This window comes from Schistocerca americana, chromosome 1 (assembly GCF_021461395.2).
Source record: "Schistocerca americana isolate TAMUIC-IGC-003095 chromosome 1, iqSchAmer2.1, whole genome shotgun sequence".
Taxonomy (NCBI): Eukaryota; Metazoa; Arthropoda; class Insecta; order Orthoptera; family Acrididae; genus Schistocerca; species Schistocerca americana.
In genome coordinates this window covers 33,329,898-33,350,754 of record NC_060119.1, presented here as the reverse complement: position 1 = coordinate 33,350,754, position 20,857 = coordinate 33,329,898, and the positions used below count along the sequence as shown (strand labels likewise).

The 20,857-nt window shown below is 45.1% G+C and overlaps 1 protein-coding gene across 5 annotated transcripts in view; it reads left to right on the top strand.

Moving 5' to 3' along the window:
• LOC124620272 (calcium-binding protein E63-1) overlaps positions 1-20,857 on the top strand; it is a 602,105-nt gene that overhangs the window by 479,864 nt on the left and 101,384 nt on the right. For all 5 annotated transcript variants that reach the window (XM_047146959.1, XM_047146943.1, XM_047146951.1 and 2 more), the window contains one exon: positions 16,598-16,741. In XM_047146959.1, the coding sequence (XP_047002915.1) occupies positions 16,598-16,741 (144 nt within the window). The remainder of the gene's footprint in view (positions 1-16,597; positions 16,742-20,857) is intronic.

The following is a 20,857-nucleotide window of genomic DNA, read 5'->3' as shown; positions in this document are numbered from 1 at the left end:
AAAACGTCAAAAGGAATAAAGCTGTTTGCCAACTCAGAAGAAACCAACTCCACAACTGCTGCTTCTTGTATATCCGAGCCACAACCGGCAGTAATCTTCAAAAAATTCGCTTTTAAAGCAAAAATAACAAAATTTACAAAAATATTCGTCTCTTTGAACGTCGAGTGAAGTATACGAATGTACGAATCATTAGACTCTATATAATACTGCGTGTCACGGAAAGCACCTATCTTAATAAGACAACAGACAACAGAAATACTTGCCTCTCATGTATGAAATGTGTGTTTGCATACTCTTACTTTCACCAGAGTAAGCTGCAGTTATACACATATTCGAAAATATTTCTTCGTAGATACGGTGTAGCTTATGGCGCTAAATTAGTGAGATTCACTTGTTTTTACATTGTTATCACAATTTTTCATGTCTCCTGATAAGTTCTGATGCTTTGAACTAAAAAATGTAAGAAGTATTTCGTTAATTAGACAGAAAAATAAATAAAAGCAAACATTAATCTTACGGTCTGCTTTTTCGCTGCCAGGCCCTTTAGTGTCGTTCAGATGTCAGATGACAACTACTTTCACAGCAGTCAGTGTCGTGACTCTACGTTAGGCTGTGGTAAAGGGCTGTTTCAAAATCACCACCACCAACAGAATGTCTCGAAGCTTGTCTGCAAACCCGATGGTTGTCGTGATATGAGAATGTACTGCTGAAAATATGTTCGTTTTACCGCTTAAGCGAAGGAAGAACAGATTTAATCTGACGGTGACCGAGAGGTCATTACAAATGGAGCACCAGATCTATTGAATTTGAATGGGAAATATGCATTTGTGTGAAGCGATTAATAGAAATTTACTGTAAACCTAAATGACAAAGTTCGGATAGGGTTGTAACCCACGACCTGTCGAGTGCTAATACAGTATCAGAACCACTTGGCCCCCTCATACAGGCCAGCATAACCTTGGTGCTCTCATGATACTTACGATAAAACATTGTCCTATTACGAGGCATTCTTACAGCGTCTTTGCCAATTACTCTGCCAAATATCTTTAAGTGTAGAAGGTGCGAAACTTAATTGAACGTCCTTGTGCTGCCGGACGCGTCAAGTAGTTAAAGTACCACGAGCTTTCGTCTAACGTCTCATTGGCCATTGTCAGGTGAATGCTGTTGTGCCATGACGTCACTGATGCTCACGGCATCGCCGTATACGGGCATCCGATGACTCAGCGTGCGACGTGCCCGCTGCAACCACACGAGCGTTAGATCCCACGCCGCCCTGAGCGGCAGGTCGCCGTCTGTGTTAAGGCCGTTGTCCGTGATGTTTATTTCAATGGCTTCTGTAATTACACTGTTGCAAGTGCCGTTAGTGCGAGCCAAGACAAAAGAGCCAAACTTGAGCCGGCGACTGTTTTCTACGGCGGATTTTCCGTGGCATCGTAGACACCACCACCTCTCGTATTCCTTCCTGCGTTTCAGCACAGGATACATTGTCCGACGTATGACTGTCCACAATAAATAGCACTTTTAGGCCTCCTGACACCTCCCGCGCCACGCGGTCTTAGGCGCCTTGTCACGGTGCGTGCGGCTCCCCCGTCAGAGGTTCGAGTCCTCCCTCCATCTCAATGGGGTCCATCGAATCGTAATACGGTCCATTGCATAAAAAATAGGATGAAGTAAGGGTGCGCCTGTAGAGCTAGACTACGTCACTTTCAAAGGAGTGGGTCATCAGACGTAAAGAGGCGCAGCCACAAATGGCACCAGCACATCAACGCTGACCTTAGTATCACGTTAATTATGTCGAAGGCTGAGTTGTTAATACGAGACGCACACTGACTAAGATGCACAGTGAGAAGAATGGCGAAGTGCTTCACCGGTTTGTTCGGCTCTTACTACGAGGTGCATTCAAGTTCTAAGGCCTCCGATTTTTTTCTCCGGACTGGAAAGAGATAGAAAGATGCGCATTGTTTTAAAATGAGGCCGCGTTCATTGTCAATACGTCCCAGAGATGGCAGCACCGTACGGCAGATGGAATTTTACCGCCAGAAGTGAGAATGAGAACTGTTTTAAATACTTAAAATGTTGACGTTTTCCTTACTTGAACAGCGTGCAATCATTCATTTCCTGAATTTGCGTGGTGTGATACCAATTGAAATTCATCGGCAGTTGAAGGAGACATGTGGTGATGGAGTTATGGATGTGTCGAAAGTGCGTTCGTTGGTGCGACAGTTTAATGAAGGCAGAACATCGTGTGACAACAAACCGAAACAACCTCGGGCTCGCACAAGCCGGTTTGACGACATGATCAAATGGCTCTGAGCACTATGGGACTCAACTGCTGTGGTCATAAGTCCCCTAGAACTTAGAACTACTTAAACCTAACTAACCTAAGGACATCACACACATCCATGCCCGAGGCAGGATTCGAACCTGCGACCGTAGCGGTCTCACGGTTCCAGACTGAAGCGCCTTTAACCGCTCGGCCACTCCGGCCGGCTGACGACATGATCGAGAAAGTGGAGAGAATTGTTTTGGGGGATCGCCGAATGACTGTTGAACAGATCGCCTCCAGAGTTGGCATTTCTGTGGGTTCTGTGCACACAATCCTGCATGACGACCTGAAAATGCGAAAAGTGTCATCCAGGTGGGTGCCACGAATGCTGACGGACGACCACACGGCTGCCCGTGTGGCACGTTGCCAAGCAATTTTGACACGCAACGATAGCATGAATGGGACTTTCTTTTCGTCGGTTGTGACAATGGATGAGACGTGGATGCCATTTTTCAATCCAGAAACAAAGCGCCAGTCAGCTCAATAGAAGCACACAGATTCACCGCCACCAAAAAAATTTTGGGTAACCGCCAGTGCTGAAAAAATGATGGTGTCCGTGTTCTGGGACAGCGAGGGCGTAATCCTTACCCATTGCATTCCAAAGGGCACTGCGGTAACAGGTGCATCCTACGAAAATGTTTTGAAGAACAAATACCTTCCTGCACTGCAACAAAAACGTCTGGGAAGGGCTGCGCGTGTGCTGTTTCACCAAGACAACGGACCCGCACATCGAGCTAACGTTACGCAACAGTTTCTTCGTGATAACAACTTTGAAGTGATTCCTCATGCTCCCTACTCACCTGACCTGGCTCCTAGTGACTTTTGGCTTTTTCCAACAATGAAAGACACTCTCCGTGGCCGCACATTCACCAGCCATGCTGCTATTGCCTCAGCGATTTTCCAGTGGTCAAAACAGACTCCTAAAGAAGCCTTCGCCGCTGCCATGGAATCATGGCGTCAGCGTTGTGAAAAATGTGTACGTCTACAGGGCGATTACGTCGAGAAGTAACGCCAGTTTCATCGATTTCGGGTGAGTAGTTAATTAGAAAAAAAAATCGGAGGCCTTAGAACTTGAATGCACCTCGTAGAATGAGTTGGAACGGCGTCCCAACTTTGTGGATTTCTGGTAGAGACTAAATCGTAGATCGTCTCGATGACTGAGAGAGAAGATTACTGATTACGATTTCTTCCAGCGACGAGTACTTACGAAGCTCAGATGTAATTTTCTTTTGTCCTCGATACCTGGCCAAGTGGGAGTCTGTGGTGTATGTCCTCAACAGGCAGCACGCAAGTCTCCATATCGTAGTCAGTGTGTTATATCTTTTCAGAGCAGAAGATGGAAAAATCTATTAAGAACTCCTCAGTCCTACAGACACTAAACACATGTTACAAATAATACAGGATATATTTCGTTTTTTCGAGTGTAATGAAAGTCTTATTTAGAGAAGACGCGGTTCTTATCATTTTAAAGCATTACCAGTACTCACTATAACAATTGTGTTTCTTTTACAAACTTGTTTGGCGAGATCATGAATAGTTTTCATGTTCGTAATTTACTATTATTACTCACGTGTGCCGGCCGCGGTGGCCGTGCGGTTCTAGGCGCTGCAGTCTGGAACCGCGGGATTGCTACGGTCGCAGGTTCGAATCCTGCCTCGGGCATGGATGTGTGTGATGTCCTTAGGTTAGTTAGGTTTAAGTAGTTCTAAGTTCTAGGGGACTGATGACCTAAGATGTTAAGTCCCATAGTGCTCAGAGCCATTTGAGCCATACTCACGTGTTTCTGGCTCTTACTTCATTTACTAAGGTTCTTCCACACACAGTTGTTCGATTTATATCACGCTACACTTCACTGATAAAGCGCGTAGCTTATCGTTTTCATCTTTTGCCACATTCACCTCGCATACTTTGTTTTGATAGCGCGGAATGCAGTCTTTTTTTGTTTTGCTTTAGTGGCTGTGGCAACCTCTCTTACTGCTGTGTGTTTTTCTCTTTCGATTGGTGTGTGTGTGTATTTTTACTATTTTGGAATATTCCCTTTCAAGAGTTAAGTACGCATGATTTTTGTTGTTCTTTAGTTCTCGCCAAATCCTCATCATATGCTCGCTGTGTTCTTTCTTGCTTTCTTCTGACCACTTATTTCCTGCTCTCTTTCCGTGTGTTTCAGTTTAAGCGTATCTCTTTTACGATGTTTCCAAACTCCTCAATTGCTTATGTTATCTCGTGTGATCCTCACTTCTTTGACCTTTTCTTCTTTTTCAGTAATCCATTTTGTCTTGATTCTGCTAGTTTTCAGTATCTTGAAGATCTGCCTTGTGACCCAGTTCTTGTTCTTCCTGTGTATATGTCCATAAAATTTCATCGTATTTTTTCTTAAAGTGTCCGTTATTGTTTCTGTCTGTTTATAGATCTCTATTGACGGTCTCTTTGCCCAGATTCCTCCACAAAAACCTGGCCCAAATATTTTCCTGATAATTTTCCTTTCTTTTCATTCTACCTTATTTTTACTTGCATGACTCAAAGAACAGACTTCGTCGACAATCTACAGCCATGCGAAATAATTCATATTTATCGCTGACTGCGAATTCTCTGAGGTCTGCGGTATTAGGTGTGGATGTGCTACATGTTAGTGCCACATGTAGTGGACTGTGTGCAGAATGATGTAGACAATGTGACGTATGATGATTTCGGTCGATCTCGGAAGAGTGCACAGATAGCCAAAGTGGGCAGTCTGCCTCCAGCAATGGAGCAGCATGGACGTCCTGACTATTTCCATGCTTCAATAACGTACATGTGTTGTTGTTGCGTACCTCAGCCATCTTTGTGTACTAAACTTACATAGAAGAAGAATGAGTGACCCATACCTAAAATCGACACTGCAGTTTAGTTTCTCGAATGAGTATGCAAGACCAAAGGCAACGGAAAGCGATCAGTTCTTATGACTGACTATGATGATTTTGTTGGCGTGCATCTTTCAGTTGTGAACAGTATCACATATGTGAAGGTGGTTAACAACAAGACTTGCATCAATATTCTCAACACGATGCTAGACGGCCTTAAATTATGAAACTGTGACAGATGTATAAGTAATGTGCAGGTGGAACATTTGGGGCTCAAAGAGAGGACTACCGTTTGAGATTCAACCAACATGGTGCCTACTGGGCGATTAACCATAGGACCGAAAAATGGAAGCACTTCACCACATACCCAGACCTCAACGGGTTGTGACAGATCCACATCGAATTTTCAAAATGTCCCATCCTATCTGTACACCGGCGACTGTAATTCCATCACCACCCATAGTAGTCAACCAAAGACGTGCCCAGGATGTGGCCAAGCAGGACATGTCTGTTCAAGTTGCGTGCAGTGTCAAATTACACAACCACCATAAGTGGAGAAGCAGGTGACGACCATACCGATAGGCCCTGCAAGTTGCCCACCACCCGCCAACGGTGCTGCCATCTTTCACAGGACTGTCATCGCCTCTGGAGCAGCATGATGATGCAGAAAAAACAAAGACACCAACTGGGCCCTCTCTGGCTATGCCTTCTTCGCAAGATGGTGTGAAGACAAAGATGATGGGGTGGAAACCAACTACACGGTTGTGCCAGTGCGAACTGACTTCTTTGACCCAACGGGCAGCAGCTTCACGTATCTTCGACACCAATGCCCACGTGTGCAAACAAAGGTTACCGAAGCAGTGGAACAAACATCGGCTGGCTAAATCGGACATTAACAAGGTGCTATCACAGGAAGAAAATGATTTCTTTGGCAGCGATTTTTACCCACAGGACGAAACAGTCACGGAACCACCAGTCTGGCCCCAATCAGGGGCAGCATCGGTGATGCTCATGCGCAGCGACATGCCTGTGGATGTAGGTCAAAAGCCAGAACCAAACCATGACTCCATGGCAGATGCAACCCTGACCACTAGAGACACAATGCCGCAACGGAACGACCAGCGACCCAGCGCTCTATTGTGGCCTGACGACATGAATGAATGGATGCTGCTGCGCCGCTCTGTCAATCATAAATGATGATGGATTTTGGTGGGTGGCCTATGGCAGGGCTGTTTCGAGTCGCTGGCCCCTTGCTATCCTCACGGAAGCCTCTCATATCGCCATTCCCAACAAGCCCGTGAGATAGGCACTATTAATATGAACACCATCAGTACACAGGTTAAGCTCCAAACGCTCCACAACATGTTGAGGATGGCCGACATCGATGTGGCCCTCCTGCTGGAATGTCGTCTTGAATTGCAGCCATCCTCGTACTTATTAGTATGATATCTACCATACGCCATGCGTGGATAATGGCTATGGGATAGTCATACTCCTAACGACCATAGCAAGATGGATGATGTAATCTACATTCTATTTGTTTGGGGCCTCATCATCATTTTTTGGGGCATCTGGGTCATCAATGTTTATTCGCCCTGCAGTAGTTATAAAAAAACAGAATGGGAGCAGTTTTATATGGAAGAGGTAGCGCCATTTTCGCTACGACCAAATCATACTCAGAGGTGACTTCAACTGCGGGCTGTCCCTGAAAAGCTAAATTCCATGCTTCACCACAAGTCCAGAACTGAACCAGTTGGTAAACGAACTGCACCTTGTAGATGTGATGCATAAACAGTGACTGGCAAGTCTTCACTTATGTCACCAGCCACTCTGTGACTCACCTTGTCTGTGTCTGTCTCCCCACTACTTAGGCAGTAACGCCCGATGCGGAGCTGTGGACTACGGCATTCTCCAACGATGTCTCTTATCTCTGCGCATTATGCTCACCTTGTCAGAAGGTCGACGCCTGACGGCCCAAAAGAAAGTTGCAGATGCCTTTGTGGAACACTACCGGTGGTTGTATGAAACAGGTTCGCAAAACCTCAGCGACAGGTGATATTCTCGAATCACTCACTGGGCTCCTCGATGGAGATGCTGTGGCGAATCAGACAGATCTGATCATGATGGATGACATAGTTGACACTCTTCTCGAAATGGCTGCCAACAATTCACCAGGCCAAGATGCTTTCTTATTAGAGTTCTATCATGCATTCGAAGATGTTACGGCTCCTTGCCGGGTAACGGCGTACTAGGAACTGATGGCCCGCCGTCATTCCCCTACCACATGGATTCATTGAAGGCCTTCTTTCCTGGCCTGCAAGCTGTTAGTCGGCAGGAGTGTCGAACATTATTGGCCTCTCACTATGCTTAACAGTGACTTTAAAATTTTTACCCAGTTTCTAGCTGGTCGCATTTGGTGTGTCCCACCCGAAATTGCCTCCTTGGACCAAACGTGCTTGGGTGGTGGCAGTAATGTAGATTATAGGGACATCATGGTTCTGTGTGAAACTCGTCACGTGAGCAGAGCATTGATGTCCGTGGACTTTGATCGCCAGACACTTTACATAGGGTGAATCATGACTATTACCTGGAGGTGGTGTTGCGATGGATGGCCTTCGCCCCACCGCCCCCCCCCCCCCTCAGATTTTATTTACACTGACATGCACCTACCCCAAGGTGCCACAATGAACATGCGGTAGACTTGATTACCATCTCCCAGTCGATACGGTAGAGATGCCCACTATCAGTGATTTTATTATGCCATTGCCCTCAAAAATGGTTGAAATGCCCCTGAGCACTATAGGACTTAACATCTGAGGACATCAGTCCCCTAGAATTTAGAACTACTTAAACCTAAGCAACCTAAGGACATCACACACATCCATACCCGAGGCAGGATTCGAACCTGCGACTGTAGCGGTCGCGCGGTTCCAGACTGAAGCGCCTAGAACCGCTCTTCCACTGCGGCCATTGCCCTTCAACCACTGTTCACTGATTCAAAGGTTTTATTATGTCAGACTTCACCTGAAAAGTCTAGAATACCCCATCTGGTCACTATTTTACCAATGCCAGAGACAATGGCGAACATTTTGGTGGTGGTCTTTGGTTACTTTGTCAATGCGGATCTGATTATGAAAGTACGATATGATACACTCACCTTACCCACTAGCGACGGCAGCCTAGGCCTCGTCGATTTCCAAGTCAGAATGGCGGCCCTGTATGTCAACATGATGGTAAAGTTGTGGACCCGACTTCGGCAAATATTAACAGGCACCCTGATCAAACAGCTGACTTCCCCCTCCCATTTCGTCATCATTTTCCGACGCTGACTACAGTTGCATACATGCTGATCTCCATGTACCAAGGCCCCTACGGGGCGTGGTGTTTACCGCACGATGATGTGGGAACATGACAGGACTGAGATGGAACTGTCAACCTATGATAGCTAGGTCTGTGGTCTGACGGTCAGTACACCAACCCGTCCTCGACTACTATGCCCAGACGACCTGGTATACGCTGGTCAACCAAACACATATGATTTTTCAGTGGCTCCATGGCATTAATACAGCCGACTCTCCACTCTGTTGATGGTGTCGTCTGACGCATATGGATGTACATCGCCTGCAAAGCGGATCTTCTGTGGAGGTGTGGCAGTTGACAGGAAATACACTTGTCCTTCTTCTTTGCATGACCCTACATGCAGTGCCCCCACAGGCACTTTTGTTCCTGGAGGAGACTTTTTCCCTAGTACTGAGAGTAATGACGTGACAGGTATCAAATGGAAGTCATTATCTCATCTATGACAAGAACATTCTTGATTTTTGGTCTTTTCTACAGGAATGTTTTACTCGTCTTCAACACCACCTGTGCAATCGACAATACTATGCCATTTTTTGGGCAATGTTCTCTTGAACGCTCCCCAAGGCTGGGGACATAAATGGAAACTTCATAATGAATGTCTAATTCTCAGTACAGGACCAGTGACGAGGACATACGGCATTTTTCTTCGAGAAGGCGTGTCCAGATCTCTCCTGCAGGACGGGGATCAATTTGTTAATAACCGCAAACAGCCGTGGGTGTGAGGCCTTTTTTGTTTTTTCCGTTGGGAGAACGGTCTTTTATTATTTTCCATTACTGTACATTGTGTTGTTGTTTTCTTGCCACAACGAACCAGTTGTAAAAAAAAGTTTATATGTTCCCCTCCTTACCTGAAAAAAAAGTGTGGTTGAGGCAACTGCTTGAGATAAGCGGGAAATGCAGGTTTGAGTCCTGGTCCAACACACACAATTTGTTCAAATGTGTGTGAAATCTTATGGGACCTAACTGCTAAGGTCATCAGTCCCTAAGCTTACACACTACTTAACCTAAATTATCCTAACGACAAACACACACACCCATGCCCGAGGGAGGACTCGAACCTCCGCCGGGACCAGCCGCACAGGCCATGACTGCAACGCCACAGACCGCTCGGCTAATCCCGCGCGGCACACGCAATTTCATACGTCACTGATAGGTCGTAAGCCTATACGGACTAGAGCTGATGTCAAAGAATTTTAACTCAGAGAATAAATTTCGAATTCTATTTTTCTTTGATCATCAATCACGGCAGCGTATAGTGCTTCCGACAGAAATGCTGTGGTGTAATGCCTTGACTTTGCTGTGACGGACATACTTTTTTTACTGTAGTAACTCCACGCGAGCTTATTTGCTTTATACTTTTGAGATTACTTTTTTAATGGATATTGTCACGAAACCTCATGATCTCTCCGAGATATCTGAAGTGCGCAGCTAGTGACACTTCGCGGTACCGAGATGATCCGCAGATCTCGTTTCCATCTACTGAGCGTTCTCGCAGGAGACTTGGAGGCCAGTTTTCTGTGAAATTTCGTGAAGGCTCTCCAGGGTAAGTTTGGTTTCTCCGCTATTGTTTGTAAACACAGTGACGTCGTCTGCAAAAGCCAGAGACTTCATGTTCATTCTCCGCTCTTTTTTTAATTACGAGCTGGATTCCCTTTATTTCCTTTTCCCATGTAATCAAAACTTTCCGCAGAATTACGTAGGTTTGTAAACAGTGAACGTACGAAGCTCAAGTACAGAGTTCTCTAGAAAAATAGGCAACGCAGCTGCACAGGAGCGCAGGTGTGCAACAGCGGTCCCAGTTGCTTCTTGCTACTCCACGAAAAGCGTTGCAATCAGTGATAAATATTTCGACATAGTTTCCTGGGAGCAGCTCACATAGGCGGCAAAACTGTGGCGCGATAACTGAGTGAAGCCCTTGAAACCTGTCGCAATTGCAAAATTAAAGTTTAGTAGCTGGTTTACGTTGTGTTTATTCATTGCTGTTTCAATCATGCAGTGACGCAAGCAGCGTACAATACACGTGTATGTGTAAAGTTAAATGTACTTAACACGGAAATCGCTCTCGAACGCTTCGACATTTTTTACTTTTTTTAATACTGTGTTTAACGTCTTAGTTCTCTGCTAACGTCAGCTGGCAGAGGCCGATATGAATAAGAGGCGGCCCATCAGTCTACTAGAAATTTCGTGCAACCCCTGAGCTAGGCCTTAAGCCCGTCTCACACGGAGCAAGGTTCGCCGCATGTTTGCGAGATGGCATGCATGCTCGCCGGCTTGCAGGGAAGGGAGCCGGCTATCTTCCATGTCGAAGCTCTCCCACGGTGCAAGATCGGCAGCTAGTTGTGATGTGATCGGCTGCATGTGGTATCGAACGAAGATGGCTGCTTCAGGTAGAGATGTTCAGAGCAAACTGCCGTTATTAGCTGTTTTGGTGCTAAACGATGCAGAAATGCAAGCTAATGAGAGAAGAAGAAAGAAAGAATTGACGAAAAACTGTATTAAGAGGAGAAACGCTGCAAAAGGTGTGCTCTCCATGCTTCATAAAGAGTTGAGGTTAGTTCGCATAACACCTACTTTTGTTTGAAAAGTATCACCATTTCATTAGTTTGACTTTATAAATATACCAATAATGACTGTTATATACGACTTTATTTTATAGGATAGAAGATCGTACAAAATCAAATGGCTCTGAGCACTGTGGGACTGAACTTCTGAGGTCATTAGTCCCCTAGAACTTAGAACTAGTGAAACCTAACTAACCTAAGGACATCACAAACATCCATGCCCGAGGCAGGATTCGAACCTGCGACCGTAGCGGTCTCGCGGTTCCAGACTGCAGCGCCTAGAACCGCTCGGCCACTTCGGCCGGCTAAGATCGTACATCCTTTGCAAATTTTATACGTATGGATATGGTCGAAGAAGACACACGTCGCCGGCCGAAGTGGCCGTGCGGTTAAAGGCGCTGCAGTCTGGAACCGCAAGACCGCTACGGTCACAGGTTCGAATCCTGCCTCGGTCATGGATGTTTGTGATGTCCTTAGGTTAGTTTGGTTTAACTAGTTCTAAGTTCTAGGGGACTAATGACCTCAGAAGTTGAGTCCCATAGTGCTCAGAGCCATTTGATGACTCACGTCACTTGCAACTCTTCCGAGTGCTTCTGCACGCAAGTGTTTATTATAATAGTTTGCGCTTTTCATGACGTACGGACGCTGTTCTTCCCTATAAGTACAGCCGGCCGCGGTGGTCTCGCGGTTCTAGGCGCGCAGTCCGGAACCGTGCGACTGCTACGGTCGCAGGTTCGAATCCTGCCTCGGGCATGGATGTGTGTGATGTCCTTAGGTTAGTTAGGTTTAAGTAGTTCTAAGTTCTAGGGGACTGATGACCACAGCAGTTGAGTCCCATAGTGCTCAGAGCCTATAAGTACATATCAGTGCTTCAATCGCTTCCTTGGACCACTGCGCTGCCATTATTTAATAATTATACGAACTTCCTACCGCACCTCACAACAGCAGAAAAGCGACTATCAACAAAGGCTTCCCGCCCAAGCTTTCCGCGGCTGACATCACAAACGAAACGTCTCATGATTGGCCAACGCAGGTTGCACGCAGGGAACCTTACAAGAAAAATAGCCCCGGACCTATCCTGGAAATCTTACAAGGTTCCCAGCAAGGTAGCCCGCTAGCAGACGACGGAGCCCGCAAGGCAGCCGTCGCGCGAGCCAGCTCGGAAACTTACAGCGAACCTTGCTCCGTGTGAGGCGGGCTTTAGCGTGCGCCAGCTGGCGGTCCGCAGGGTGCAATGGCCGACCCACCCGTGTCCGCTTTATTGCCGCCGAAATAACGGCCGGCCAAAACACGGCAGGTGAGTGGGTGTGTGCCGTACCTACTCAGCTGGGGATTCGTCACTTTTCATGCTGGGTTCACGCTGCCACCTTTCTGCTCGCGGGCGAAGCTTGCCGATGATAAATCAAGCCCACTGAGTCTTAGTAGCCCGTTTAACCTGCACCATCGCTGCTTACCCCGCTGCTCGCTTCGATCCACGCCAGGCGATGATGTTGTAGCTATAATACGATTGAAATTGCTTGGTAGTTGACAATTCACGCGCTGGAGCTGGTTTCCTTCCATCAGAGCAGTCAACTCGACGGCGATATAGTTCGCCGTTACCAAACTGACACTGCAACTTCTAATTCCTAGCGTGGCATTCTTTATCGATGTGTTTTGATCCCGAGTCATGTGTCTGGCACTTTTCTGTCGTATTTCACCACACATGATAACCACACCAAAAACGGCACACACACACACACACACACACACACACACACACACACACACGCACAACCATGCTAATGAAATACACACGTTCCATACACACTGCTGGATACTTCCACTCAAGGCGCTGTCCAGCGTCATATATACAGTTACCATATTCACAGAGATCGTCTGCGTCACATCATCACCAATGATTGCAGGCATATCGAACATGTCATAACCCAAATCCGAATATCTGTAGTGACGTTTGCATGTTGAATAAAGTGTGTGCACACCGTAGTCTGTAACTAATTTACGTTTTTTTTTTCATACAGTTCTATAGTTGTCACCCTGTATTTGCTTCGTGCAGCGCGGCGGCGTCGCGCAATGGATAGCGTATTAAGGTGAAGTCTGAAAGATCGTAGCTTCGGATCTCGGTGTATGCAACATATTTTTTTAATTTGTAAATGTAACCAAAAGATTTTGATTTCTTTTTATTCATTTAATTCGTTTAAATGTAATTTTTTTTATTTCTGATTCTGTGCCGCGTCATTTTTCATTTTGTATTGATTTTTTAATTTGTTCTTAGTCTTCTGCCTGTGTCGCCTGTAATCTGCAAGCGAGTGCTAACCAGGACTGTTCGTCCGTTGGTAACGCGTCAGCTCTATCTAGTGTGAGGATAGTTTCAGGTAACCAATGGCAGCGCGAAGTGTCCGCCACGATAGCTGAGCGGCCAGCGTGACCGATTGCCGTCCTGCGGGCCCGTGTTCGATTCCAAGCTGGATCGGGATTTTTCTCCGCTCAGGGAGTGGGTGTTGTGCTGTCTTCATGATCGTCTCATCCCCATCCTGCACCCAGGTCGCCCAATGTGGCATCGAATGTAATAGGACCTTCGCTAAGGCGGCCGGACCTGCCCCGCAAAGGGCCTCCCGGCCATTGTCGCCTAACGGTCATTTCCATTACCTTCCAGCACGAAATTACAGTTTGGCTTTTAGCGCTGAATCCTGAGTTTTCTCTTTCTTGAGTTTGCTCGTAAAAGTTAGCTTTAATCGCCGTGAACGAAGCGACAGTGATTTTAGTTCCGAACCAGAGTCTTGACTGGCATTTCCTCGGATTTATCGCACATCTGGATGTTGTTGTTAGAGCTACAGGACGCGTCGTCTGCCGCAGCTCAGCCACTGGTCACTTAACATCAGCAGTCGGCGGAGCATCTCGCATTCCCGACACACCCCTCTGCAACCCCTTCCAACGCTGCTCCTCGTTACACATGAGCAGCATATGTGAAGCGACCCTCCGTGTACGTGTGTCGCCTGTAAGTGAGCAGTGGCCAGCAGCCGAAGTGGCGACGGCGAAGTCGCAAGTGAAAGATGTCAGGTGTCAAGTAATTTTAACTGGACCGTGCATCATCCGCTGAGGCAAACTACACAGCGGTAGCGTCCAACTAACACCACTCCCATTCCGAGATTTGCTCCTGCTTCCTAAACAGTTACGTAGGTTGACTGAGCCACTGAATGAACTGTTATCTGTAAAATTGATTATCTTCAATTATTACAACTTTAAATAACGAACGAGTTTTTTATTTAAATTTGTTTCATATCAAATAAATATTCTTTATTGCTTCTTCTTGAGAATTTGAATGAGTAGTTTATGTAAATTTCATTTTTTATGTTAAGTTTCCTAAACTTTATTAAAAGAGTTAAAATATATATCGCTAAAGAGTTGCAATTTATGGTAAAATGTCTTTGAGAGCCAAGAATGGACTCAATATGGATTACAACCCCTCGAACTTCCTGTGTTTCTATCTTCATATCCCAATTGTGAAAAAAATGTGTACTGTGTTATACAAGATGTCAAATCCTATCGCGTTAGCTGATATACATTTCGTTCCTATAGAAATACTTAATGTATGTAGCCTTATATTACTGCTACTATATATACAGTTATCATTTTGTAGAAATCGTTGTACATACTACGTACAGTTATTCGTTCCTCTGTAGCAGATGCGACCCGAAAACCGGTTTTTGTGAATAAAACATTTCTAATGGAGCCCATCATGTATAGAAGACGTCGTCTAATGAACTTCACTATTTATTATGGCGGATAACTGCAGATATAGTCCACATCAGAGCGAGCTTGTGTCCAAGAAGTAAATTTTATTGCAGGTGTCCGCTGATACACCCGCATGTGCAGATCTCTGATTACGACGGCTATTCGGTAAGTAAGATGCGATGGGGTGCGAAATGGAAACAACAATGAAAATCAGATGAAGCTTAGCACACATGTGTTGGCCAGTGTCTCTAGTATGGTCGTCGATCGCATCACGTCGATCTTTACAGTCCTGAGTGCAAGTGAGCACATGAAGATGCCTAGCGCAATACTCTCTCCCTGCAAGTAGGAGGGCCTGGTGTGAGATATCGCCTGATGTCATGCAGCCCACATAACGTAACTGTCATACATTTCCTTCTGCATGACAATTCCCAGCCGCACTCTGAAGGGGCAATGAAGATGCTCCTGCAGCGTTTTCGATGGGAAGTGGTTGATCATCCTGAATGTTGTTGTGGTCTTCAGTCCAGAGACTGGTTTGATGCAAGCTTCTTCATCTCCCGGTACTTACTGCAACCTACATCCTTCTGAATCTGCTTAGTGTATTCATCTCTTGGTCTCCCTCTACGATTTTTACCCTCCACGCTGCCCTCCAATATTAAATTGGTGATCCCTTGATACCTCAGAATATGTCCTACCAACCGATCCCTTCTTTTAGTCAAATTGTGCCACAAACTTCTCTTCTCCCCAATCGTATTCAATACCTCCTCATTAGTTATATTATCTACCCATCTAATCTTCAGCATTCTTCTGTAGCACCACATTTCGAAAGCTTCTATTCTCTTCTTGTCCAAACTATTTATCGTCCACGTTTCACTTCCATAGATGGCTACACTCCATACAAATACTTTCAGAAAAGACTTCCACCCACGTAAATCTATACTCGATGTTAACAAATTTCTCTTCTTCAGAAACGCTTTCCTTGCCATTGCCAGTCTACGTTTTATATCCTCTCTACTTCGAGCATCGTCAGTTGTTTTGCTCCCCAAATAGCAAAACTCGTTTACTACTTTAAGCGTCTCATTTCCTAATCTAATTCCCTCAGCATCACCCAATTTAATTTGACTACATTCCATTATCCTCGTTTTGCTTTTGTTGGCTCTGACCACTATGGGACTTAACTTCTGAGGTCATCAGTCGCCTAGAACTTAGAACTAATTAAACCTAACTAACCTAAGGACATCACACACATCCATGCCCGAGGGAGGATTCGAACCTGCGAGCGTAGTGGTCCTTTCAAGACGCTGTCCATTCCGTTCAGCTGCTCTTCCAGGTCCTTTGCTGTCTCTGACAGTATTATAATGTCATCTGCGAACCTCAGAAGTTTTAACTTCTTCTCCATGGATTTCAATCATCCACAATAGAGCCCGTAATTTACTCTCCCTGGGTTTCATCTCTGCTCACATGAACCACTAGCTATGAAGACAACGTTCCGGCTAAGACAATGAGCTGCAGACCGGCGTAGAGAATTGGTAGGAAGCACAGACGGTTTGCTTCTATGACGAGGGCATTGGAAAGTTGGTACAACGCTACCGCAGATGTCTAAATCGGAGCGGCGACTATGTACAGAAGTAGCTGGAAGTTGTAGCTAACTGTTGCAAATAAAACGTTTTTGATCTTCACAGTGGTTTCCATTTTTCGACCGATCGGACCTTACTTTCCGAATAGGCCTCGTATGGAACCAGCTTCTCAGTAATCGTATGACTGTCTCTCTCTCTCTGCAGACTTGCGGACTGCGTTCGGGCTGCTGGACCGGAACCGCGACGGGCGTGTGACGGCCAGCGAGCTGCAGTTCATGCTGACCAACCTGGGCATCACCGTCAGCGACGACATCATCGAACAGCTGGTCAAGGACGCCGGCCGATCCGGTGAGCGCTCGAGTCCGCCGCGCCAAAGCCGCGCGCTGGCTGCTCTGCACTAGGGCTGCTGATAAAACATCGATACGTAGAGATTTTTGCAGGAAAATCATCGATAAATATCAGCGAGATTCTGTTTCCCTATATGTCGATATATCGATGTCTAAATGTCAATACCGGATGCCGATATTTTTATATTATATTACTTTTTCCCGAATTTCGGTAAATATTTGAAATTATTCTTTTGGAATTGCAGTAGAACATAATTTTACTTTCCCTGTGTGAAGGAGTCTTAGCCTTACTACTTTTTGAAGCTTTCATCATATCTAGTCTTTCTCTTTGACTGTGTGAAGCAAGCATAGGTGGTACAAAGGAGAAGTTCGGTTGCGCTTAGGGGTAGCGGTGTGAATGGAATAACAAGATATCCGATGTGAAAAAGTAGCGCAGCAGTTGTAAAATTTTGTACATGGCTGCACGTTCAGAGTCCGTGAATAGTTACAAATAAAAGAAAACAGCTCTCGGTCACTAATTTTTAACGAATTGACCGGGTTTCGACACTGCTAGGTGTGTCTTCCTCAGAATTTAAACCAAAGAATGGTCTATAACATGGTCACAGAACTATAACTAAAAACTTATGATACAAATTATAAGTACGGAATTAGTGAAAGACAGGCAGTACTTATATCTCATTTATAAAATAATAAATATGCCGAAAGGGCATTAGTCACAAAGATATTTAAGATGAAAAACTGTGATGTAGAGCCACTAAGGTCTGCTCGTTACTTGCGTGGCTCAGGTTTTAAACCATTCTTTGGTTTAAATTCTGAGGAAGACGCTCCTAGCAGTGTCGTACCCGGTTAATTTGTTAAAAATTAGTGACCGAGGGCTGTTTTCTTTTAATTGGCACAGCAGTTGTGTTAAAAAAAAAATTAAAGCAACTCGTGTGTTGCTTTTTCACGTCGGACTTCTTCCAAAACAGTTGCTGAAAGTAATGAACAAAAATGTAAATGGCAAGACAGCTCCTTGCGGTGGGTGGAGACGTCTGAGGGGGAAATGCTGACGTAATCGGCGCCCGGCGCTACCAACAGAAACTGCAACCTTTGTCAGTACCACGTAAGTTTGACACTACAGCTGCTAGGTCGCTGCGTTTGTAGAAATGAAAAAAAAAAAAAAAAAAAAAAACAGGAAACTCGACATGAAGTTTTCCAGACACATACGATATGTGACGAAGCCGAACGACGGTCCCGTCGGACACCTTTTACTGCGCCACTTACGTGCAGTTACCATTGTTAGCAAAGTGGTTATCGCCAAGCGTGAACGTGCATCGTTTTCCTTTGAAATCTTGCTCGATGAGGGATAAGCAGGATGGTAGCCTGTCGATGCACAGAATATCTAACAATAAACCAACACTTAAATATGCAGCTCTAGAAGCGGCAGTATATTTACAATGTGCAGTCGATATTTTTATAGGCAGCTACGTCGATATTTTTACGTCGATATGTCGATATTTCTCCATATATCGAGAACCGATAATGATTTTTTTAAACATCAAAATATCGGATTTCCGAAATTTTTAAAAATATCAGCAGTCCTTCACTGAAGCATGTCAGTGGGCAGCAGTTTTATACTTTATGGATGTTCTGTATGTGGTTGTGGCTTTCTAATACGACATTCTGTTCGTGCCTGTGGCAGAAAAGTCAATTGAAACAGTGGATTACTAACAGACGAGCAGCTCGCGCCTCCACCTCTGATTGTTTGTGGACTCGGACTCCCGTGTATAAAACAACTTCAGACGTGTGATTACTTCACGAACGAGTTACGAGTTAAGTCCAGGGTGGGGCAAATAAAAGTATTCTGGAGAACAGAGTTCCAGGGTACAAAGAAATACAGCAGAGGAATGGAAATATAGTGGTAGCCTGACTACAGCACGTGTTCAAAGCGACCCCCATTCATCTCTTGGCACTTTTGGACCCTGGTCGGCAAGTGGCTGAAGTCTGATCGACGTTGGTCTGCTGGAATTGCTGCAGCCTCATCCGAATTGTTCTGCTGCGGTTGCCGGAGACTACGGGGGTTGGCGCGACACGCCTTATACTTGAGGGTTCCTCACACAAAGTAGTCGCACAGTGACAGGTCAGGTGACCTGGGTGGGCAGCCAGGGCCGCGACCGGACTGGCCTCTGCCAACAACTCTTGTCAGACATGGGGATCGTGTAAATGCTCCGAGGTTCAGCCGGCCGCACGGACCGTTACTCTGTCCTGTTGGCAGTAACTGAAGGTCTCTTCGTCCTGCGGTAACGCTGCCACAGATGGTAATCTAATCGTATCCCCTCGCCCGGGTCACTTTTGTTTCCCCCAGCCTATGTTTGACGTTAAGCAAGTAAAATATCTGCTGCGAAAGGGGCAAAACCGTAATAATGTTGGTTTTATTAATTTCGATTTATTCGCTGGATGAGTATAGTCTGCGTAATTTGCTCTCCGGCTGAAGGAAAGCTGATGTTTTACGCATTTCGATGTTTATGTTTATGACGTCATACCTCTTGTTTTATAGAATGATATCATTATGCTGGTGCGTTCAATGGTATAATTTGATACTATCTCCAATATCTGTTGTGAAGAGAGTTAGTAGTAAAGGAGTAATAAATTAAAACGCTATACATGATGCTAAAGTTTTACTGCATCAACAACAAAAATGTAGTAAGCTATAAACTCGTTTCCTATCATTTATTGTGGGGAGTGTCAATGAGAAAAAATTTATAAGAGGTTTCAAATTACGAGTAAAGTTTGTTACAATTCAACAATTATTCAATGATTCATTCCCAACCACTGGATGAATGTAAGCTGGGAAATTTTCGCGCCCTGAGTTACTCTGCCTCAGTACATTACCAACTTTGGTATGTTACTTACTGTGTTAAACCATCAACGTAATATCTTATCTCTTAATGAGCACATTATGACAAAATTTTAGATTTTTAAATTCGGTCAGTAATTATTAAGGGTGTCCGAGAGGAATGGCTAGTATCCAGGGATATGACAGGAACGATCATTCGAAGCAAAAATCCTCTGGTAAACATGGGCTCTGAAATACATACCTTAAGACCTATGAGCAGGTCTTCACATTCGATACTGTGGAACAGATCTCTTCTACTGCAAGCGCTTTGTTTTCCACATTCCGGAAGGCGCTAGTATCGACCAAAACAAGAAAAAATTGTCCATTAAACAAAGGGCTCTTAGTTGCATACCTTGAGAGGTACCAGCACTTTATCTGTAGAAGTGATCTGCTACACAGCATCGAAGATCAACACGTGCTCGTAGCTCATAGGGTAGGCGCTTTGGAGTCGATGTTTACCAGACTTTTCGCTTAAATGATCGTTCTGTCATATCCATGAATATCGTTTATTCCGCTTTGTCCACCATGTGAGGTGTACTGAAAATGAACTTTTCTGGTTCCAGGTAGCCGTTAAATGGTCAATGTGCAACTGCTAAGGGTGGCGAGGTCACTTTTAGTTGTTTATCAATATAGGTTTCTTTTTTCTTGCGATTCTCAATGTCCCGGCGCAAGTATTTCAATTGGACACCATTTCGGCGACTTGCCTGTCCATAAGTCCCTAACCTACGTCAGGTAACAGTTAACCACGCCTCGTTGCTAGCGACTCCTCATATCGATGAGACGTGAAGGCTAGATTAAGATCACACGGGAAATTTCCGTCGTCCTACCGGGGCTACTGGGATTTGATCCCGCGACCTGTCAGTTTCCAGACGGGAGGTTTACCGCTGGATCACAAGGCCCGACTGTAATATTGATAATGCATCGTAATACATCTCCAACCCAGCTGGCAAGCGTGATGATTGCACAAAAGTAATTTACTCTCAGGAACAGTAAGTCACAGAAACATGACAGATGAAAAGATGGTAAGAACCGTTATTAGATCCACAAACCTAAACTGAACATACAAAACAAAACTGACACAATGAAATTGTATCATGGTAGATCGGAAAACACACAAACCGTGTCCCAGATGCAAGAAAATCTAAAATAATACAAACAAAGAGGTAAAAGATGTTTAGCAAAGCCAATGACGAGATGGACTGACCAATTTTTTAAGGAAATGATGATGACGATGGTGATAAT